General features: G+C 45.2%; 5 protein-coding genes across 5 annotated transcripts; 1 reads left to right on the top strand and 4 right to left on the bottom strand.

The window, feature by feature from the left end:
• Positions 1-275: 275 nt before the first annotated feature.
• B0H65DRAFT_475997 (uncharacterized protein) lies at positions 276-3,243 on the bottom strand. The gene is made up of 7 exons (XM_062827342.1): positions 3,055-3,243; positions 2,425-2,532; positions 2,203-2,362; positions 1,290-2,048; positions 1,033-1,236; positions 830-971; positions 276-766 (listed from the first exon to the last, which is right to left on the bottom strand). The coding sequence occupies exons 1-7, from the start codon at positions 3,065-3,067 to the stop codon at positions 695-697; spliced, it is 1,458 nt and encodes a 485-aa protein (XP_062678647.1). The 5' UTR covers positions 3,068-3,243; the 3' UTR covers positions 276-694.
• Positions 3,244-5,239, bottom strand: B0H65DRAFT_475995 (CobW/HypB/UreG, nucleotide-binding domain-containing protein). Its single transcript, XM_062827341.1, has 6 exons — positions 5,034-5,239; positions 4,894-4,977; positions 4,824-4,835; positions 4,671-4,767; positions 4,089-4,593; positions 3,244-4,003 (listed from the first exon to the last, which is right to left on the bottom strand). The coding sequence occupies exons 1-6, from the start codon at positions 5,131-5,133 to the stop codon at positions 3,659-3,661; spliced, it is 1,143 nt and encodes a 380-aa protein (XP_062678646.1). The 5' UTR covers positions 5,134-5,239; the 3' UTR covers positions 3,244-3,658.
• A 504-nt stretch (positions 5,240-5,743) lies between these two features.
• Positions 5,744-7,522, top strand: B0H65DRAFT_296010 (Mob1/phocein). Its single transcript, XM_062823077.1, has 3 exons — positions 5,744-6,052; positions 6,139-7,197; positions 7,277-7,522. Exons 1-3 carry the CDS (start codon positions 5,837-5,839, stop codon positions 7,391-7,393), a joined length of 1,392 nt encoding a protein of 463 aa, XP_062678645.1. The 5' UTR covers positions 5,744-5,836; the 3' UTR covers positions 7,394-7,522.
• Positions 7,523-9,269: 1,747 nt separating this feature from the next.
• On the bottom strand, positions 9,270-12,183 carry B0H65DRAFT_295929 (uncharacterized protein). Its single transcript, XM_062823076.1, has 5 exons — positions 11,525-12,183; positions 11,447-11,474; positions 10,802-11,391; positions 9,943-10,742; positions 9,270-9,810 (listed from the first exon to the last, which is right to left on the bottom strand). Exons 1-5 carry the CDS (start codon positions 11,822-11,824, stop codon positions 9,540-9,542), a joined length of 1,989 nt encoding a protein of 662 aa, XP_062678644.1. The 5' UTR covers positions 11,825-12,183; the 3' UTR covers positions 9,270-9,539.
• Positions 12,184-14,698: 2,515 nt separating this feature from the next.
• B0H65DRAFT_445488 (uncharacterized protein) lies at positions 14,699-16,859 on the bottom strand (the record flags this gene model as incomplete). The annotated part of the gene is made up of 5 exons (XM_062825748.1): positions 14,699-14,846; positions 15,051-15,347; positions 15,452-15,833; positions 16,371-16,560; positions 16,809-16,859. 5 exons carry the CDS (start codon positions 16,857-16,859, stop codon positions 14,699-14,701), a joined length of 1,068 nt encoding a protein of 355 aa, XP_062678643.1.
• Between the last annotated feature and the right edge of the window lie 6,408 nt (positions 16,860-23,267).

Raw genomic sequence — 23,267 nt, 5'->3', positions numbered from 1 at the left:
AGATAGTGAAGCCAGCGAAGTTGGAATTACATCCAGATGCAAAAGGTGGTTGCCTACAGACGATACACACAGGTGAGAGTGATGAGGTAGCCACTGGCAGTGGAAAGCAGTGACATCCATGGATTTGGGTACGTTAACAACCGCAGTGGGGTCATGCCAAGCCACCAACGTAGCGTAACAATGAACGGAATGATTACACAACTTTCACGTGTGAACAGGAACTGGTAACAGCAAGGAGGTTGCGTGTAATTACCAAACGATCGACGTTCTGTGAGCTTGCCCAGAAACGTAAATGTTTTGATCACAAATGATGGAGCTTGGAAGTAATCTGGATATCAAGCAAAAGTTGTCCCAACCATGATTATTATGCAGATAATGATCTGTCCGGTACGGCTGGTATTCCTATGGAACTGCGCTGACCGAAACCCATGGGATCTCTAACTCATCTCATCTGAGACGAGCCCCTTCGCTATAAACCTTTCAACAGCGCTGTACCCTTAGTTGAATCCGGCAGGTTCAGATCATCTAATAACCTCCTAAGCCATGTGGTCCGCTCAAAGAGCTACCCGGTTTATCCTCGCTAGATATGTCCGCCCCTGCGAGGGATGCGTATTCTAGATGTGTCGAGCTAACCTCTTCCCTATAGCCCAAAGCACGGATGCACCATGCATTCCGTGTCAATGAGACTGAAAGCTTATGCTCCTATTGCTGGCATCGGGACGCCCAGGTTGGTCTCCAAATCGCAATAATACAAGGTAAACTCTCGCTGAACAGGTCGTTAGCATATTCCACGCACAAGCAAAAGACCGAGCCACTGCACGCTACTTACCCGCTCCTTGTGCCAGTTTACGGTGTCCCACACGATATAGTAGCCCCGTTCATGAGCCGGGCTCAGCTGAGCCGTGTTGCCCACCTCGTCCTTGGTGAGCCACACTTGAAGTTTCTTGTGCCATCTCCAGTTCCGCGTGGTTCTGAGTAGATCTGTCAGCTCCATAACAATGACCAAACGGAAGGTAGTGAAGGTAATCTTACAGCTCAGCTGCAGCCAATTGCTGCTTGATATCTCCCGGGCAGCTGTAGAAAATCCACATCAAGGTCTCCTCGTTAAAGCTCTGAATCTTGGCCTCGATAGGTTGTACATTCTTGACCATGTAGCATTCAGGTATCTTGAACTTTGGCACAGCCGGCCTGGGAGGGACATCGTCCAGTACAGAGTAGATTTGGGTGGAATACAGCCTGGAGAAGGTCAGCTTGATACGTGGGCTCGCGGAAAGTCCGGTTACACATACTCAGAAGAGTTCAACTCCAACCCTAAACTGGAAGGATCAATCCCGATAATGAGGGAGTTGTAGTCAGGGAAGTTATTCATCAAGGTGCGCAAGCCCTTCAAGCCGAATTTGTCGATTGTGGGCATGCCCTCCAATGGATCTTGGACTTCATTGGCACGGCCCTTCTCCTCTTCCTTGCCCTTAGCAGACGGAGGATCGTTTCCGATTGCGCCGAGCGGGTTCCTGGTACCAACTGCTTGCGAAGCGGCATCGCCCACCGAAGAGCGTGAAGCCATACCGTCTTCCCGATACACTGGCGGCTTTTGGCGTCCTTCTTCCTCGTTGACCGGGCTCCTTTGGTCCTGCGGACGTCCAATAGCAGTTGGTGAGCGCCCGTCTGCGGTGCGCGCGTTCCCTGTTAGTGCGTTCAACAAGCCGTTATTTGTCCGATTGGGGTGAATCGATGGAGTAGATCCGAATCCCAAGCCTGGCATGCCGCCTAGTTCGCCGTTTGCGCTCCTGTTCAACGGAGGGAAGTCGTCCGTAACGCTAGAGGGTGTTTGGGATGTTTGCCCCGAGTTCCCTTGGTTTCCAAATCTGAAAGCTCCTTGGGCCGATTGTTGTCGAGACGAAAAAAAGTCATCCTGTTGCCCTTGCTGCGAAAGCGGTGTAGAAGGACCGCGGTGAACTGCTCCTCCGAGGTTACGAGCCCCCGTGGACCACATTGAAGCCTGATTCGCCGTTGACAACTGCGACGTGTTGGACAAAGTGGGAAACTCCCTAGGTAATGTTAGCACAGAGGAATACACCAGCTGCAGGGATGACCTAGGGAGAACGAAGCGTGAAGTCATAGGGGAGGGAAGCAGGAGCCGCGGTATTGCCCAAGCCCCCGAGTTTGACAGGGTGAACATGATACCTATGAATGAGGACTTACGACAGATCCAACGGGGTCGCTGGTTGTGACCCGCTTAGACTTTGCGCGAAGCTGACGTTCCCGCCGCCCAACTGTCTGGCAGAACCAGGAGGAACACCAGGACTGCCGCCCATGGGCATGCCCGAGCCAAACGCCCAGCCAGAACCGCCGCTCACGGCCCCTATATCCAGACCAATCGTCAGTCATGGCCCAATTGTACCCAAAGCATATTGTAATCCTGACCTAGCTTTCCGTTCGGTAACCTGTTCGCTACGCCACGCCCAGACTGTTGTGGTTGTTGTTGTTGTCCTCCGAACCCAGACATGCCGCGCAAAGATTGGGGAACTGCCCCTGTCAATCCGAGAGAATGTTAGCAACTATCGACCAGTGGTGTCCACAAACTTCAAAACAACATGTAACATAAGGGGTGTATGTCTGGGGTAGGAGAGACTGCGCCGCTGCCGCTGTAGGAAAGAGCGGAACCGAAAACGTCGAGAACAGCTTTGTGAGAGGCTGGTGAGTGGTGTCGTGACGGGACGCAAAGGTAAATTTGTCGCGGTGGCCGGCCCTTAAAACAAGTCCTGCCAAACACCGTAGTCCGAGTTACGGACAGGACAAAGAAGCAAGCATGTTGACGTCCACGGGCTCGCGCCGACGCCTCGGCAGCGGCACCACCAGCTTGTCCACCAGCCTGTCCATGACCTCGACCCAGCCCAATATCCAGCATCTGTTTCGGGTAGGCGAGTTGTAGGCGGTGGCCATGATCACAGCGGTTGTCGGCGATCGCGGATTTCGAGAAGACAGGGCAGCAGGGCAAACAGCGGGGTAGTCGACGAGAATGTTGGAATGAAGAGGGCGGGATTGCCACCGTACCTGGCCGATTCATGATATTATGCGGTTGTTAGACCAGTCTCTCGGAGAGGTGGAGCGGAAGGGAGGGGAAAACGGATGTTGTCTTTCGGTTGTTGCGATCAGGAAGTTGTGCCGTCGAGTAGAAGGTGACGAATGGTTGAGGTGGTGTCGTGGTGCGCTGCCAGAGTGAATGGATGTTTGCAGGTGAATGGTCGCGCTTTGAAAACGAGCGGGAGCTGCAGGCCAGGCGGGCGGCACGCACTCGCTGCAGTGAGTGGTCACCGGGGTGTGGGGACGTTGTACAGTGTACATAGGTACGTACCGGTTGGGTGTTGCAGGTTCTTGGTGTTTGTTTGTAACTTACCTGCGATCCCGTATCCCCAGTCACTTCGTTGTGGTGTATACTTGCGGGGTCGCCCGTTAACAACCAAGGAAACAGTTTCTCAAAGGCTGACAAGGCCATACCGATCAAAAACAACTGAATTTGCGGAATGAAAGCCCTCTTTTCATGGATTCAGAGACTTGAAGATTTAGGTCCAGTGGACGGGAACTTGAGGATATATGGTCCGTGCTTCCAGGCCATGTCTCCCCCTTTTCTCGACATCTATTATATGGTGCCCAACGGCTAGGTGCTTTGTGCAAGACCAACAGTTTGCTGGAGGCTTGTTGGGAAGTCAAAATCGACCAGATGACGCCCGATAAGCACGAGTTTACCGGCGGTTTGACTCCCACTATTGTCTGGGCCATCGAAAATCTCAAAGATCTCCCTTACTCCCTGAACCATCTTCTCGCCACCATCCTCGAGGATTAATCGACCCTTCAGACGATGGATTTCGAAAGCTGGCGTGCCAGCAGCGTTCTCATGTCCAGGAAGAACATTTTCCCAGAGAACCGACCTCAGCCAAGCATCCAGTTTTTCTACTTGGCCTGATGTCAAGACCGGTAGAGGAATAGATAATGTTGATATCGTCTAAACTCATGTCAGTTGGTCATATGGGAACAGGAAATGTACTAGTCCTGGTAGCCTTCACAAGGGAATAAAGGGAGCCTCTTACCTTGTCGAGATGGCTGTGGCCCAGACTTGCCTTGTCCAATTCCTCTACGCGGTCATAAGCGTGCAGGTCGAGCAAGAATCCCTCCAACTCCGGAACCACACTCTGTTTGGTGATGTGGATCTTGGCGAGCCCGTTGATGGACGTGATTCTGTCCTGGACGGCCTGCAGCTCGTCCTCGCTAACCAAGTCTGACTTGTTGATCACGATGACATCAGCGTGTGAGATCTGGACATGAGCGGTCGTCATGACTGGCCCATGCCCGTGTTCATCACTCTCTTCATGTCCCTCAACCTTGCCAGCTGGATCATCCAAGCTCCGCAGGATGTTCTTGGCGTCCACCAGCGTCACAATCCCGTCGAGATAGATGGTGCTTCCCAAGCCATCATCCATCCAGAAGAGAGGTGCAAGATTCCCTGGGTCTGCGAGCCCGGTGGTTTCGAGCAAGATGTAGTCGAATTTTCCCTTCTTTTCCATCAGGGACTCGATGGCATTCACACCGGTGTCTCTGAGACGATCATATTTTGGTCAGTGTGAGTGTACTATAGCTGATGGGGGCAAAGTGCTCAGCCATTGGGAACTCACTTCACCGAACAGCAGATGCAGCCATTGCCAACTTCCATCCATTCTTCGACTGACTCGCCGTCCTTGTTTACGGTGAGAGACTTTTCAATATCCAAAGCTAGGTTGAGCGTTAGCAGAGATATGCTGAGGGGTTGCAGCAAGAGGATGACAAACAATCTCCGAACTCTGTACATCTCATCGTCAGCTAACCATCCCAATGTAAGGACCGGAGTGTCAGCCATACCGTTCATGATGACGGCAATTTTCTTTCCATGCTGGGCAGTCAAAATATAGTTCAAAAGGGTGGTCTTGCCCGCTCCAAGGTAGCCTGAGGTGTAATCAGCGGAAGTCGACCAACAATGAGATTGGTAGTGGAGAGCAAACCTGTTACTATGGTGATTGGAACCTTGACTGGCTTCTCCTCCTCATTTATGACCTCGTTGGTCTCGATGAGATCCGGCGGAGCATCGTCGTCGTAGTCCATATTCAATTGAGGTTGAGCGGAGGTTCTTGGTCGTGAATTACACAAAACGTTGTCGTGAAGTGTAGTGTTTAAATCACCTTACCCATAGGTTTCTTGTAGGGCCAGTGGTACGTATTTACCTGGGAAGAACGGATCGTTGGCCCACGCCCTTCAGATTACAAAAGGCATCATATGACGCACATCTATTACAGATACCGTAATTTACAATACATACGGACCATAAAGGAGTAATTGGGAGCTTGGGCATCTCCTTGATCTTAGCGCCAGGCACAAGGTAAGTTCCCCGTATTCCCGCCTTCCGCTGGCCTCCACTGCTCGAACCTTACCCCCCCTTGTCCCCCTCCCCATATCTCTCGGCTCCAGCTCAGCACAGGGGCAGCAGTTTCCCAAAAGACCCCAGATCTGGACTGTCAACCTACCTTACCTCCAGGACCTCACCCAACCTGCTTTCATCCCGCTTGCATGACGCGACCCAACCCGTCTCGATTCATCTGTTCCACCGGCATATCGATCTGAGCAGAAGCATCTACCATCCATACCGCTTTACGGGCGAATAGTACGAGCAAGGAAATCGGTTGCGACAGACACAGCTGGGAATCGCTCGCGCTGAGCTGGTCCAGTGGCCTCGTTTGTAGCTGTCCAGCTTCGCGTTTCAACTTCACCCATTCCATCCAGCATCGCGCCCAAATAACGAAGCACCATCATGTCGCTTCCTCCAAGCTCTCCTCGGCTCCCAAGCCCGCCGCCTGCCCCCGAGATCCAGATTGGTCCCAAATCGCCAGCCATGGGCCCCATCGCCAACCGCCAGGCGCAGCAATACGAGATGCCTACGATAGACCTACTATCTCATCGTCGCATCCATCCGGGCACCAAGGCCGCCGATATGGCTGCCGGCCCTCCGTTGGTTCCTTTGCACCAGGTTCGTCCGGCATCCCACCTAGCTGTCTGAAAAGTTATTGAGCTGTTCAAGGATAAGGCTGACATGCTCTGTCTTGCGACGCGCAGCTCGACTCGGCCTTCCAACTCCAGGAGCACTTGGCAGCACTCCATTGGCACCATACGGCCGGTAACACAACTCCCATCACAAGGGAGACAGCCAAGATTCTTGCGACGCCCCCTGCTCATATCGACAAGACGGTCTGGTTGTATGAGCTTTGCCGCTTTTTGATCACACAATGCAACAACCTCATTGTTGGTTTTCTGTTCGATGAGCCGCCCTGCAGCGCAGCCACCTGCCCGGAGATGCGTGCTAGCGAGTGGCAGTTCTTATGTGCCGTGCATGATGCACCCAAGAGCTGCTGCGCAATCGACTATTGCTGTCACACCCTTGATTGGGCGGCCAACACTGTGACCAATCCCAAGTATTTCCCTAGCCGCTTCTTCGTTGACACCCATGACAAGAATCTGGCTTTGAGACACTTGGTTAATATCTTTCGCCGCCTTCACCGCATGTTTGCCCATGCGTGGTTCCAACACCGCAGCGTTTTCTGGGCTGTCGAGGGCCAAACGGGCCTTTACATCTTTTTCAAAACCGTTTGCGATCACTTCAAGACTCTCCAACACGAGAACTTCCAGCTTCCTCCCGAGGCCGAGGGATTGGAGAGCACGACCACTTCATCAGGCGACGATGAGGTTCCTCAAGTCGTGATAGAGAAGCCCAAGACACATCAACCTGGGGGGTCCGTTACTTTTGCGAAGCCTCCGGTGATAGCAAGCCGGGGGACACCTGTTGGGGAGCCCGCTGATGATGATAGTCTCAATACTGCCGCAATGAGGACCAATACGAGGCGGCATATTAAGAGCAGCCCTTCGGTTGGCAGCGCCGTGACTACTGTTCCGGAAGCGGAGGAGGAGGATGGCAGCAGCACAGCGAACTTGAGAGGGAAATCAAAGGTCGCGCACAGAAGGGTTCCCGAATTGGAGCCGGCCACGGAAGAAGAGATGGAAACAGACAATATTCCCGTCATTGTGTACCATGGAACTACAGAGCCGCAGACGCCCCATCAGCCAGCGGGTGAAGCCGAAACGACGGAAACCGAAGATTCGACACCCGCCGATACAGCAGCAGCTTTGCCTCCTGTCGAATTGCAACAACCGGAGTCGGAAAAATCAGAGTCGGAAAAGGACACACAGGAGGCAACAGCAAGCGCTCAAGAGCCTGTACAAGAGGGCGAACCTACATCTGAAGATCAGCCGACAGAGGAAAGCACTCCTGACGAGTCCAAAGAGGAATCAGCAGAAGTCGGCGATGATGAAGTAAGAGAGCGAGGCAACGAGCAAGAAGAAAGCCCTGAATCAGCGGGTGTCACTGCGCATAATGAGGTCGCAACAAGTGCAATCCCAACATCAGTGTTGGAGTCGGAAGATAGTGATGTTGATACGCCAGAATCCTCTTCTGGATCCGCCAATGATGATCCCATTGGGGACGATCACGAGTCGGACAAGAACCCCACGACGAACCCTGTTGCCGATGCTGAGAGTGAGGAGCAGCCGGCGGGCGTGGAACCGACACTGGAATCTACCGACAATGGGTCCGGGGAGAAGCAAGATGATCATCAAGATGAAACGAAACGAAGCCCCGCCGAAAACGACTCGGCGCAGTCTGACGAGAACGTCGCCCAGGAGGAGGAAGAGAAGGACGAAGAGGAGGAAGGAAAAGATGAGACAAAGGTGGAAAAGTCAGATGGAACGGCTCTTCCCGCTGAGCAGGCCGCGAAGGCGGACTAGGTAGTCCGTCACTGGGAGTTGCCCATGTGAAAGGTTTGCCGTTGTAGGAACAATATTGTTGGTGTATCAATAGCAGCGGGCGATCGCGGAGTAACATGCTGGTCATCCTTTGCATGGAACTTTGCATCTACGCTTGGGAACTTGGCTACTGTTGTATCATAGCGTAAGAAGCATCGTTACGGGACGTAATAGCGAAGACGAAGAAGGCAATTGGAGTGATCGGAGCGGCTGGGCTGGACTCACGCACGAAGCTTCTTTTTGGTTGTATAATTTATGGCCGAAAATACGGGCTGTATTATGATTATGGAAGAAGAGAGTTGTTCTGTTCTAACCTCATTATTTCCTCGTGCTTCAAGGGAGAACAACCAAGTGGAACTTATGCTAATGATCTAAAAATGTATCACAATACTTCTGGTTCCGAGAGTGTTTTGCGGATACTTTAATGTGTATGACTCCACTTTTCGGCTTCTCTTCCCCTTGTTGGTCTAAAGGAAACACCCAACCCATTTTCCGCCCCCTTTTCTTTTTATTTACTCTCAATATGTGGTGTGTCCACGCCGATCTATCAGCCGCCCATCTTCCACAACGGCGCATCAAACTGCTTCAATGCAAAGCCAAAGTTATGAAAGGAGGTAAAAAAAGAAGGAAAAAAAGAGATAAACAAGATGAAACCACAAGAAGAACAAAACAAACCCAAAAAAAAACAGGAGGACAAAAACAGAAAGAAAACAAGCAAAGAGAAGAAATAGAACACGAAAAGAAGAGAATATAAATTCTCATCACACTCCAGCCAGTCCCAAGCGCAAGGAACACCGACTTGTTGAAACATAGTGACAGGTACAAGAGTACCGTTTACTGTCCTACGTCCAACCAATTACATATGTTACATAGCCAAAACAGAAAAAAATATAACAATAAACAAATACATAGAAGTAGAATGTATATCGAAGGTGTTAGCTGTTGTTGGTGTATTGCCCCGGGGATGGTGGCTTATAAACCTCTGTTCCCTTCGTTTTTTTGGTCTGTCTCCTCTAGCTTGGTTCGTCTGTGTATCAAATATAGGCTACTAGGTAGCACCTAAACGTTGCAGAGCCGCACGTATTGAGTGAGTGGTTGACCGGTAACTGGTGAGCCATTCGTTTGGATGAAATTTTCATCATTTCGCCCCCAACCGAAGCTGAAAGAAAACAGATGAAACGTTGCCAAACAACCAAACCATACACAGAGAAGATCAGCCCATGGGCTGCACGGCATGGGACGAAAGAGCCGCATCCAATCTTCCTGTTTGTTGGCCAACGTCCGGTTTTCTTTCTGATCACGCAAGGGACGTGTCGTCATCATCTTGCATGCTGGTTCATCGGGAAGAATAGCACCGAGGGTGAAGACGGATCACATTTTTTGAGAGGCAAAGTTCTGACCAAAAAAGTTGCTGGGTTGTATTATTGATCACTTCACTGTCCTCTTGTCCCTGAGTCAGGATCGGTATCTCTGCTAGTTGCAAGGACTCTAGTCTAATTAGTGTATAAGCCGCAGAGACGAAACGACAATCGTCCAGTTTGAAACGTAACATCGGTCGTAGCCCTATTAAGTTCATATAACTCGGCCGCTGGGACACGGAATCTATTTTGTAAGCGATTCTCCTGTCCCGTACTGTCCTGTCCTGTCAATCTACACTCTTCTCATTCCAAAAGCATAGTATTGACCCCATCGCTCAACTGGCCCTGGCCCGTGGCTGTTCGTCGAATATCCATCCTGGAAAACACGGATCGTATCTGTCGCAGGTTCTCACTCTGTGTCGACACGGCCGTCGCGTTTCGCTCGTCCGCAAAGGCCCGGATGCTTTGCAGCATGGGCGTAAATCCTTCGTCGTTCGGTAACCACCAACGGAGACAGCTCCCGTCGCGGAAGAGCTCTGCCATTCTTAGGCGCATTGTTCCGGGTGATATGTACCTGTTTCAAGAAAAGAATTGTTCAGTTAGCATACCTGCAGTGGAACGAAGAGACAAATGTTGTAAGTGCCCGTTTATCATGCCATGACAAACTCTTGTCGATAAGGGGAGATGAGGGAATATTCGCACTCACCCCATTCTTTCGAGCAACGCGAACTTCTTCCTGATCCAGAGCTGGTAGGCCTCCTCCTGGGGGACAAATAACGCAGCGATACCGAGACATGGTTGCATGATTATCAAGCTCCCCGCGGGGCTAAACGGCCATGTCTCTACTGCCTCGCAAATCTGGCATATCTCATATGCATGCCCCCTCAACTTCTCCAGAGTCTCGTTCGAAGGGTCCGAAGCTCCCTGACTTCCGTGCATCAGTGCGATTGAGTTCCATTCGCAAGTCAAGATCGTCGAGGAAAAAAGGGGAGGCCGGAAAAGTAAGCCGGGTGTGAACGGCTGGAAGATGCGATCTGCCTCTGTGGCTCCGTTCATCGGCAAATCCGTTACGAGGAACTCTGGATTTACCAAGGCAGGATCCCAGCTGTTCTTCCACTCGTGGAGGGCGTTGTATAGTCGACAGTGCTCGGCAGTATACTCCTCTTCCGTCAATTCCTGCCTGGCGCCTCTTCCAAACAAAATGGACATCTCCATTGATATCATGCGTAGTCGTCCTGAGCACACCTCGGTTTTGTAGGAAAGTTCGGTGGGGTTTTCTGCCGCTCGAGTCTCGTAGTAATCGACATAAGCTGTGAACCATTCCCGAGGAAGCATAGTTTTGGAGCTGCCCATTATGCCAGTAAACACGTCAAACCGTGTATACCACGTCAGGATCATGCGCCCTACAGAGGTCTGCATGACCGTTTGTGGCGTGTACAGTTCGGTCAGTACTTCTAGGGCAGCCTTCTGATGGCCCATGAGGTTGACCCAGTCGCCGAGATATTCCTTGGGTACTGTCAGTGCCTATCCATAATCGTCATGTAGGGGAGAGATGTTATACTCACTTCGATTGTGGCAAGTTGCAAGATAGTTAACAGAGTCATGTCCGTATGGCGCTCTTTCCTTTTCAAGAACCCTAGCAGTAAAGTAACACTGCGATTATAGAACTGCAAGAAGTCCTTGATCTCTCCTATCGGATTCTGTAAAGTATAATGGTAGGCGGCAAACCCCACCACGGCATAGAGAAGGCCCTCGTCCTGAATTGCCAATCCAGTCAAGATCTCCTGGAAAAAGTTGTCGCAGTCATTCACCACGGAGTAGTGATAGTGCGTGATATTGTCACGGTAGTAGTTGAGATAGAGCCCCTGTCCAGCGTCTAAGGGTCCATGGCTGAAACTTAGTGATGCTACCGATGCGCTTGATCGAGGCGGAGGAATGGTCGGTGTCGAGGATTGCATTGTTGCGCTTTCGGCTTCTTCTTCATCCTCATCCATGATCGGCGTCAGTGATCCGTCTTGTCCAGTTTCGTCGTCATCGTCATCGCCACGTGAGGATGTAGGGCTCTCCTGCTGGCTCTGGCCCGATGAATCCTTCACGGATCCCTTGGGTGGTGTCGGTTCGGGATAGACACACTCTCGGTTTCCCTTTCTGCATCCTAAGGTAATGTCAGCATGTTGATAAACGGCGGCTAGGAAGGCTGGTCGGCGCACTCTCGCAGACTGGGTGGGTTTCATCACACTACAGCCCGTTAGCACTGCCATCATCCGCTCGTTGTCAGGGTATAATACCTTGACTCGCCTGCTCCTGCAAGTATAGCAGCCTGACCTTGTGCGTCGATGTTTGATGTGATCCAATCCAGGCGCAGACTTGCGACGGCTTCTTTGAGCCTTGGGTGCGCTGAACATAATAGGCTCGGCATATCCGTTAAAATATCCACCGAGGTTTTGATAAGCGGGAGACATCGGCGTCGTCCCTAAGCCCAATACTGGGGCTTGTTGCACAGGTATAGAAGCGCCATGTTGGCTTAGAGGAGGATTTCCTCCAACACCTGCCATCGAGGTGAGGAAGTGGTGATAATAGTCGCTCATGATGGCGACTCGGAAGCTTTTTGTTGAGCGTGCTATAATCGCTTGTCGATGTTTGTCCGTACACGAAGAACCTATCCAAATCCCAGGTTCCGTGTCTAGTTCGTTGTACTACTTTCGGACCACATTGAACTTGTCGTGCTCAAGACCCGCCTCCGATAGAATGCTCTGGCTTACACTGCGTATGGCAGACAGGTAAGATTTGTGTAGATGTGCGAGATGGAGCTCGTTGATCGTGGCGGGAAGGTTTCGTCAGGAGATTGTTGATACGGGAGGCTTGAGAGATATGCATCCAGTCAGGGTAGGGTGAAGATGATCTGATGTGCAGGACAACTGAATTAGAGGAGAAAGTCGATGTAGTGTTGGTTGATATGATGTATCTGACAATGCCACGGGGCAGCCTTGTTGTAGGACTCCGGAGATTAGAAGCTTCGTGATCCGCGTAGATCGGGGGTATACCTTGGGGTAATGTGAAGGGACCCAGAAAGCCTCGCAAGACGTGTATGGCAGGTGGCCGGCGTCCTCATAGGGTTGAGGAGAGTATCCTTGGTCAGAAGGAAAGTAGATCCGCCAAGCTAGGAAGAATCTTCTCGGGCACAGCTGGCTACAAGATAGTTAGACAGCTTGCCAGTCGCAAGAATTTTCTCCCAGCAAGCAGGAAGCGGAGGGGCCGTGCATGAGAAGTCGATCAGTATGATTGTTGGCGGGGATGTAGCGGCTCTCAGGGCCCTCCCGATGGTATGGTATTCAAGGAAGGTGCTACTAGCTTGAGGGGTGTCGATGTCTGGGTAGAAGTGTGATCGTCCGATGAACCACTGGTAAGAGGGCGGGTATGCGGGTGAGTTCCCACCAAGTAATCGTTGGTGGAATAAGAAGTTGAAGGTATCCCTGTAGCTCTAAGTACCGGTTGCATGTGGGTAAGCAGAAGGGGACATGGACCAGGAGGTATACGTCTTGCCCTTGTTTGATATGGGAATCAGATAAGGTAAGTAGCTCGGCACCGTGGTGACATGGACATACATCCAACTAGAGACAATCACCTGTGTATTGCTCGTCGAGGAAGTCTAAGGGGGTGAACTGAGTGACGGTGAAGGTAGCTGGGCCGCTCGACCGGGGGCGGGAGAGACCGATTATACCCCCAGATCTCGACATGTCCGGAACTGTGACAATATTCACAACAGGTCGAATCTGGAGGAAGCTACCAGAGAAACGAAAAGAGAAATTGAGGTGGCATTCCCGAGAAAGCGATGAGTGTTTACCGACCAGTGAAAGGTCCGTGGGATGAGTAGGAGGTAGAAGCGTCAGTAGCCTCACATGCACTCATTCCCTTGGTGCTGCTAGTCGATCAGTCGATGGCAGCCGGTGAAGAAACTCCAATGGCCAGGATAAACTACCCATGGTCAGCAAGGGTCCCAAGCAGACACAAGGGGCTAAAAGGTGTACGCGGGGGGGCCGTTGTCTTTTTTTTAACCCCGGTTTAGCCACATTCACGCAAATCTCAGTCGTAAGGGTTTCCTACATGGATATCGCCGAGTTGAAGAGTCGAATATCATACGCGTTGGATGCCGGGTATCTCTGTGAAAATTTGGCAACAACGGCAACCGAAGAAAACCGCAGAAACCTACATCCAAGTGCCTGCCAGGAAATCCATCGTAGCTCAACCGCAAAAGCTGAACTATCCCCAATTCTAGGGAGCTGAGATTTGTTCATGCAGCATGGATGAAGCTTAGTAGCTCACTTCTCACTGTAGAGATACTTCCGCTCCGGGCTAGACTGTCTTGTTCCGAGGTAAAGGTAGCGTTCCCTGACTCTTGCTCTTGTTTTTTTTTCTCCTTGTTTCTTTTTCACACTGGCTCCTGTACCAGTCAGCCATATGGTTGATGGAGTTGGAGCAGGGTTGAGGGCTTGAGCTGTACTCTATAGGCCACCGGAGTTTCCCGTAGAGAGGAACTGAAGCGGAGAGCAGCGAATGATGCGTGATCCATAACCACACCAAGGCCGGAGAGTCTTGAGGGTGTCTTTGACAGCTGAGATGTGGATTTTCCTCTGCCCCCTCACTGTCACGGATGGGTGATTCGACAGGACAGTACATGGCCCAGTTGAACCCACGTCGGCGCGGTGGGGAGCAAACAGGGTTGGGTAGCAAAGTGTCAGTCAGTCCCATTGCCAGTGCCATTCAGTCCGCCAAAGGAGGCACACAGATGTAGGTAGCTCTGGGAGCTCAGATAGATAGGACAGGGATCTGTCAAGTGAGGGTAGCCCAGGCGGGAAGGATTTCAGTGCGGCTGGGCGGTGTCAAAAGTCAACCATATCTGTACAGTACCGAGGACATGGCTGCTTGGCTCTAGCTGTGTTTTCGTAGCTGGAGGACGAGAGCTCGACGACTAGACAGTGGATTAGACGGTGTATTTCGGAAGGCTGTTCGGAGCAGCCGTCGAGCCGTCAGTTTGAAGGGCCAATGAGAAGTCTCTGGGTTCCCTTGCCATGCTGCTCCACCACCACTGAATACAGCACCATGGCGGTGGGTCCTTAACTGTGACGCACATTGAATCTCTCTGACCCCTGGGTCAACATCGGAGACGGGTCATGGGCCTGAGAAAGTGAGAACTGACTCCTGTCACCTTGTTAGTTCGTCCCATATAACACGCCCTTCTGAGTTCTGACACGAATATGGCCTTTCCATGCAGCCCCTGCACAACCGCCCAGCGCGTGGAAGACGTACCTTGCCTTTTAGTATCAGCCATGAATTGCAGCCGTTGAGGGCTTGGAACACACCGTCATCGAGGTGCCATTGTCTGGTGGGCTTTGTGAAGCTTGATCCAGCTGAATGATACCCCATTCACAACAGTCACCGGCACAATTGGGGGTCGGCGGGGGTTACGATTGAGCTTGGAGTGAGTCAGTGTTGTTGAGACGGGAGATGGTCGTTGCAGTGTCGTAGTTGATTCTCGAGGGCAGTTTGCATGACAGGAATCGGGCAGAGAGAGCACGAGCCAGTGATTGGAATTGGGTCAATCGATGGGTCCTGCAAGTCTGAGAAGTGGATCAGGCCTGATGGGCACAACCGGGACTGGATGGCAGCATGGAGCGTCCTCCGGAGCGGCTGCCGCTGGTGTGGCACAGCGATCTGGACCCTGTACGGTGTGGGGTTATGGTGCCATGTGGATGCTCTCCCACAGGCTCGTAATTTTACGGAAATGTTACCTCTGCGATCCACTTCAATACTCACCTTATCTCCACCAGCTTAGCCCGGCTTGGGCTGGCGTTTCCCTTGGACAAGTCTTGGCTCTTTCCGTTTGCCAACAGCACGTCCGTGGGTACGGGGTGCCGATCCCGGCGCAGCCCGCGACAATGGAGGTTTGACAAGTCCCGTCTTGGTTTGTAAGTTGGCTCTTCACGGGCCGCGCAAAGGGAAATTCCAACTGAAAGGGTCCAGGGGCTGAACCGCGATCGAGATGGGAAACGGCTCAGCTTGATCCTCTTCGAGAGGACAAAGGACTTCCGTGGTGTTCCGATCATGAGGTACCTACATTCCGAGTCGAAGTGGGTTGCGTGAGCACGTGTGTTTGGGTGGCATTGGCGGGGAGAAGATGCTCTTGCGAGACTTGCCCAAAGCCCAACCCCTTTAACCTTGCTTCTTTTTGGACGGCGCGTCTCGAGACAAGACCACGATTACGCAACTGAACCAGCAATTCGGTGAATTCCACGGTTTCCACCAGCGCGAATTGCAAATTCCTTCCCCAACCATGGATATCCCCGCGGAAACAGAGCTGGGCAATATGCTGCGCACCGAGAGTGCCTGCCGCCTGTGTTGTGACCAAAGAGGCTGGTGGTTTTGGCCTAGAGGTATAGCACCCGGGTGCTAAAGGCATGGAGCTGCCTCTACCTCTACAGAGGTATTCAAGGCGAACGAACAGCACACCAGTACCGTCGTCACGTCCGCGGCTCGTTCTACCCTGTTTACCCATACCAATCAGGAACATCGCCTCTGGACTTGTTGCTTGGTTCCCGGCTAAGCCAGTGCCAGGTATTTGCTGATACTGAGGTACTGTCAGAGATGAGAGACGGCGGGAGTTCCTTTAAAGGTAGGTTACCTTGGAGGTGGCTAGAGGGAAGGACAGGAAGCATTCGCTAAGGCCTGCAGATGATAGGATGGTAAGCAGAACGGAATGGCCGTTGGGTTATCACAGGCCAAAGTCTTGAGATTGCTCAATCCAGTTAGTGGCCCCCTATTACCAAAACATTCAGAGGGGATCAGTCAATAGGAAGTGTCTTTATCAGCGCCTCCGGGGCCATCTCGATGGCAGTCCGTATGGAACATCATTCATACCATGGCCTACCCTCGCGCGCCTCGGTGTTCTAGCTCGATTCGAGAACACACCGCGGGTGAGAGATTACAACGGATCAGGATGTTCTTCAAAGCTTCTAGAAATCCAACATGAAGTCTGGTTGGATATCGAAATGAGCATCTCTTTTCGGGTCGAACCAAGTTTATGCAAGATGGCCACGACCTTGCTATGCCATGTGGTCGGTATGGTGTGGTACGTACAAGTGTCTTGACGGCCCGAAGAGGTATGTTCTACGCTCGTCGCCAGAGGTTGTGTGTCCAGGGGAAGCTTCAGGGGTCCAACGTCCATTGCCAGGGGTGTCTGCAGGGGCGGCGAGTCCATAGGGAAAGTCCAAATCAACAAGCATCTGACGCCGGCACAATCACATTCACAGACGACTTCAGAGTTACACTACATACACGACAGCTGAACTTGTGTTGACGTCTGACAGGGGAACGCAATTTGTTCCGTCATAGGGTAACCTCATCGAATCCATAGACTTTTTCTATCCGCCAGGAAATACAAATACGAGAACTGCAAAGCGTCAGGCAATGCAAATTACGCCTTCTACGTACAAGGCAGTTCATCCTCGTCCGGCTCACTGTCGAGACTTACCAGAGTTGCATTGGTAGCTCCTTCCCATAAATTGCATCATTTACCAGAAAGATTTTCGTTCTGTCGTGCTCTGGAGGGATCATCCTGACATTCATCTTGGAGATTACCACATACAAGGGAACCTAAGCTCTTTTACGATAGAGGGTTATCAAGAAGGAACCGGCTCTGGCTAATGGTGCCGGGAAGGTACCCCTTGAGGCCACCCAGCAAACCCGGCATCTTGGATACCACGACAAGGGATTCGGATGCCGTCCGGACCTTACCTGTAGCCAAGAAAAACGGAACAAAAACATGAAGCTAAGGAACTAAATATTTATTAATAATATTCTATACTATATTAGGGAAATTAATAATAATTTAGTAATTTACTAAAATAAATAATAAATAAAAGAGAAATTGGAAAAGTAATGGTATTTATATTTGATAGGGTAATCCCTAGATTACCCTACCTTTCCTGTATTATAGCTTAGACTAGTAATAACAGCCCAGATTAGCTGGGCTGCCATGGAGGCTGCTATGCCCAATCTGGCCATCCAGACTATAGTGCTCAGGCTACTCTATAGCCTATACTCTGGCTCTCGCATAGTATATCCTTTCTATACAAACGGCTGGCTAGGATAGCCTCCTCCTTTCTTTTACATTATCTCTTCTTTTTATTTCTATACTACGTTTTGCCTATTGCATCGTAGTATATGGAAGCACCTGTCTAATCGTGACAGCACCATCAAACCCCCCGTATCAATATCCTACTATAAAAATTCGTCGAGCGTTTCTTACCCGACGCCGCTATAATAATATTTAAATTTACGAAAGGCTATTTTATATTAAATTAAATTGCCGAAGACGGAGGATTTTTAATTTAATACGCGCAAAGTTAATTCAAAAATATTCGAACTATAGGTATAATAGGTAAAAACGACTCTGCTAATTAGTATAGCATTATAATGCAAATTTCAAATAGTCTAAATCTTCGTATTAAATAATACTTCCGCCCGCTTACCGATAGTAAAAAAAGGAATATTTTCGCTAACTATATAAAGGTTATCACTAAAGTTAAAGTAATCCTAATTATAGTAATTAAGTAGAGAGCAGCTTCTAATAAATAATATTAAAATAAAAATATATTTAATAAATTGTCTTATAATAAAGACAGGTTCGATAAATACGATAAAACCGTTCGATTTATAAAACTAAATAATTTTTCTACCCTTAAACCCGCGGGTACTATTAACGATTTTGAAAATTATAATAGATTTAAAAAACTCTATAATAAAATAGGAATCTATTTAATCGGGGAGGAAGCCGCCGAAACTACCGCTACCGAATTATTAACTAGCGAAATCGAACCGGATACTAATATCGAAAAAGTATAAAGATCGTATATAATTCTTAATACTTTATAAATTTATTATAAATATTATAAATTGTATTCTTTATTAACTAGATTTAGAGTTTACGCTTTTAAATATAAAATGAAGAAATTACCCGAGGATAAAAAGGTCCGTACTAAATCTCTAAACTTATTAAAAAAACGTACCTACGGTTATTATTATAAATTTTATAAATTTCAAAATAATATATTTAAATATTTTAAAATACATAAATATATGAATAAAAGTTCCGTCCAGCTTCGTTCTCCCTCCTTAAATATAATTAAAAAGAATGTACCTATCTCTTATAGATAAAGTACCGCTATAATTAAAAAAAATACTCCGTTAACTGCTAAAGGACGTTAATAATTCCCTATTTTTAAATTTTACTTATATACGCGTAAAGGCATTACCCTCCGTATTCGGAACACCTATCGACGTATATTAAATCCAAATACCAGTCGGACTTTTATTAGTAAATAATTTTTAAGTACGCTAGAATATTCTATCGAAGAATACTATGTAAAAATAAAAAGCGTTAGCGGAAAGGCAGTTAAAATAATAAAATAGGCTACTTTTAACGTTTACCTCTAAATATTTAATAAAGAAGGCTACCTACTTTAATACAATTTAAAAAAGGAGGCTAGGTAGTAAACGGATTAGAGCTAAATATTTTATTTAATAATAATTTCCTATATTCGTATAAAACCAGTATTAATTATAAAATGAATAATATTACGTTTTAAAATTTAAATAATTTTATAATTAATTTCAAAATTAGAATACGAGGAAAAGTTTACGCGAAGAAAGTTATTACAGTAAAAAGAATTAACCTATTGCCTGGGCAATTATTTATATATAGCGCCGCGTGTCCTTAATTAGTTTTATTAAATACTTTATAATAGGAAGCCCTAATATTAAAGATACTACTTATAGCTACGCTTTAGCCTAATTCTTATAATACTATAATATTATAATAATCTTCTACTTTTAATATAATTTTTATCCTATAATATACCTTGGCTATATTCTAATATAAGCTTTTTAAATTTATATAATAAAAATTTAAATAGCGTTCTTCTAATATAATTAAAGGTTGGATTTAATAATAATATTCAATATCCTAAGGATTCTCTTCTAATATTTCGCTCTAACTATATTTAGTTTAACGTAGAATTCTTTCAATACTTTTATATAAAGGCCGCTTTTTTTATTAACTATTATTTATTATTATTCGGATTCTAAAATCTCTAAATCGCTATCTTCGTTAACGGGTATAAATTATAATTAAATAAACGTTATAAAGGGATCGTCCCTTTCCAGTTCCTATATTGTTGTAATTTATATTTATTAAAAAAGTTATTATTATATAATTTTATCAGCTAGTTAAATGATTTTAAATTAGTTAAGGGCTAACATTTTATCAATTATAATCGGTTCTGCCTACTAAGCAAATATATATAAATATTCTATAAACGTCGTAAAAGAGCGGCCGAACGCCGCTTTTATAAGCAAGCAATCGCAAAAAAAACGCAAAATATCCATTATAATTATAAGGAAAGTACTTTACGAAATCGGATTATTAATTAGAAGGGTAATTAATTTCTGTATCCTTTATTATTTTATTCGAATATCTCTTCTTAATACAACGGAAGTACTATACGTCTTTCTCCTTAGGATAATAATTATATAAATAATTAAACTCCTAATAATTATAATACTACTAAAGGATTATATTGTATTTAAAAGAGGGAATCCCTAATAAAGTAAACCCTATTGTCTATAATAGTAACCTCTAAGAGGAAAGAACCTTTTTCACTCCTATACTTCCTCTAAAATACTTTCGCTTTAATAATTTTAATTTTATTCGCTTCGGATATTTCTCTAATTAATTTTTCTAGTTCAAAATTATTAATAAGAACCTATAGCATGCTATACACTATTACCGAAATTATATAGAATATGATTATTACGTTTTTATAGAAGATATATATTACTTAAATTTAATTCTTTAAATACTAATTCCTCCCTTCCTCTCTGAATATAATAATATAATTTCCGTTAAAATGTAATTTCGTAATAATTTTAACGTTAGCTTTCGGGTACTTTTAATTAATTATTTATATAATATCGTTTACCATACGCCTTTCTTATTCTAGAAAGAGTAATATATTATTTAATTTAATTATTAAATATTACTCGGTTCAGAGGGGGATAAAGGTTTAAATACTTATCGGAATAAGGTAAAATTGCTTTAAGCTTATCGGTCGGATCTTTAAATCCGCGGCTATAGCGGCCTAAATCTTTAAGGGGGTTACTTATTTTTTCATAATATCGGCGACTATTTTCTTTAATTCTTTTATATCGTTTTTAAACTATTTAATAATAATATTACAAAATTAAAGTATTTAGCTTTATATATATAAAATATCCTTAATAGTATTGAAGAGTTTTTCCGCCTACGCTATATAGGCGTTAAATAGGCTATCAATACTAAGGAAATTTATAGCCTCTAGAAGGAATTTTTCTATATTTTCCTAAGGGGGTTTTAGGGCCGCGGAGGCTTCGGGTTCGGCGTTATTAGCCGTCGTCGTTGTTGTCAGTATTCCGGCCGCGGGATTTCCGAGCGTATATTAATTCGTTGCCAAACTGCCGCCGTTATTCCTAACCGCTATAATACCCGCGTCTCCGATACGCAATTAATGTAACATCGTAAATAGGGGTAATCGGACGTCCTAAATACGATTTTAATATTAAAATTGGTTTTACTATCGTCGTCAACTAAGAACCCGCGTTTCAACATTTCGCGGAGCTTTTTTTTTTTATATAACTTTATAAGTTATTACGCTACGCCGCTATATTATATAATTAAAGTTACGGTCTATAATTGAATATTTTCAACTATCGCTTTATTAACCCTTATTATTTTTTTCTACGCCGTATTTTAATTCATATTATCGTTTTAATAGGGTAATTATCTTCCTTATATTTCTTTACTACCTTTCTATTTAATGCTATTTTGATTTAAACCCCCAATTTCTTTAGTAGTCCGGGTTTATTTAAATTCTCTTTATAGAAGGTAAATAATTTCTTTATTATATTCTTAAAATATTTTACCTTATACTATTCAAGGTTAGAGTCCTAGCCTTTTTATTTCGCTTAATATTGGAGGATATTACTTACTAGCTTCGAAGTTAGAATTTTTTTTATTTCCTACTCTTTTACTTCTCTTTCATTATTGTTTCCTTTAATAAGAATCGTTATTAAATTCTTATTAGCCTATTCTAGTAAAAGGTTATTTAAGTCCTTTTGTAGCGTATTTATATAATATATTTAATTACCCCTCTAATTTTCTAACAAATTTAATTCGTAGAATACCCCCTTTATTTCAATAATTTCGTAAAGTATTTTTATTAATAAATAATCTAATTTATTACTAGGGTAATTTATAGATTAACCTTTTTTAATAATAAATATTTTATTACTTATTTAGAAGTCGGAGGTTCTCTAGTAACGATTAGTCTATTTTATTTACTATTCCTAAATTTTTTGAATAACTGTTTAAGCCTATTCGTAGTATTAATATAATATTTTTACTATTTTCTATACTTCTACCCGTTATAAATATCCTTTTATTACCTCTATCTTTCTTTCCTAATAGAACGGAAAATTTATAAGGAACCCGAACGATACTTCGTATAGTATTAGCCCTACCAAATTATTATAAAGTAGGGCGGCCTATATCGTATTCAACGCTAAGTCTATTTTCGACTAATTATCCTGATTATAGTTGATATAAAAATATAAGTATTAATTAATATATTAATTTATAATTTTCGTTTAATTAATAGTTTAAGAATATCCTACGGAATTTAATTTTTATTCGATATTAAATATTTTAGCTATCTTTTACGTAAATTCGGATTTAAATTATAGCCCTCTATTTTTCGTAATATTTCGCAGTAAACCGTATATTTAATATAGTCCTTCGTAGTATAATTATACCGTTTACTTTATTATTACCATATTGTAATATAGATAATACTATAATACTTTCGTTAAGCGGTCTACTATTATTATTAAATTATTATTACCGTAGGTTTTATCTTTAAATATACTTTTAAAATCGACGATAATAAATTACTAATTCTATTATTATAAATCATAAACTAGGGGTATAAGAATTTTAGTATTTTATTTTAGGGAACCTTTAATAAATAATATGTTTAATAATTATTAACGTATCTATTTATATCAGCCGTTATCCTTAATTACCAATACTATCGGCCTAGTAATTTTCTCGTTTTATTGCGCCCTAAGTACGTTATTACTAATAATTTATAGCCTACCTTTATTACCCTTATTCTTAAATACTCTATTTCTAAAACTACTAATTTTTTATCGTATAATAATAGGTTATCCCGTAATATTAAGTAAGAATTTAATAGTTCTACTGATACTTTAATTCGGTAGACTAATAGGAATTTATTTATATAATTAATTTCTAATAGTTCGTCTACTAATAGGAAGGACGAACCTATTCTTAATTCTTCTCCTTACTCCGTATTTTTATTTTAAGTTTCGAAAATAGCATTCAATTTAACGATTGGAGTATTTACCTTATCGCCCGTATATATAAAATAATTATTCTTAAGTTTTAATAATTTTAATATACGTTAGTTATTCTTTTTTTATAATATTATTTTTAATTCTTCGGTTTTATAGGAAAGGGTATCCGCCGCTATATTATCCTTACCCGGCCGATAAATTATTTCGAAGGTATATTTTAATAATAATTTTGCCTATATTATTTATTATAAATTAAATAATCTCTTTATTAGAAAATATTCTAATATTATATATATTATCTTATCACGCTAAACTATACTATAGTTTTACCCAGTGGGTATGCGGTACTACTTCCTTTCTTACTCTAGAGGAAAAACCGTATAACGGATGAAAACCCCTAGCTACCCTATTTCTAACCCTAACTCTAACCTCCGCACCTAATACGCCGCCTTACCACGTTACGCCCGGAGGAGATTTTAGTTACTTTGTTATTTATCGTCTTTTCTTATTATTATTTTTCGTTCTGGTGGACTTCGCTACTTCTAATTAGTTAATTCCAAGACC

This window comes from Neurospora tetraspora (genome assembly GCF_033439725.1).
Source record: "Neurospora tetraspora strain CBS 560.94 chromosome Unknown B0H65scaffold_7, whole genome shotgun sequence".
In the NCBI taxonomy this organism is placed as follows: domain Eukaryota; kingdom Fungi; phylum Ascomycota; class Sordariomycetes; order Sordariales; family Sordariaceae; genus Neurospora; species Neurospora tetraspora.
This window is presented reverse-complemented; position numbering and strand designations above follow the sequence as displayed.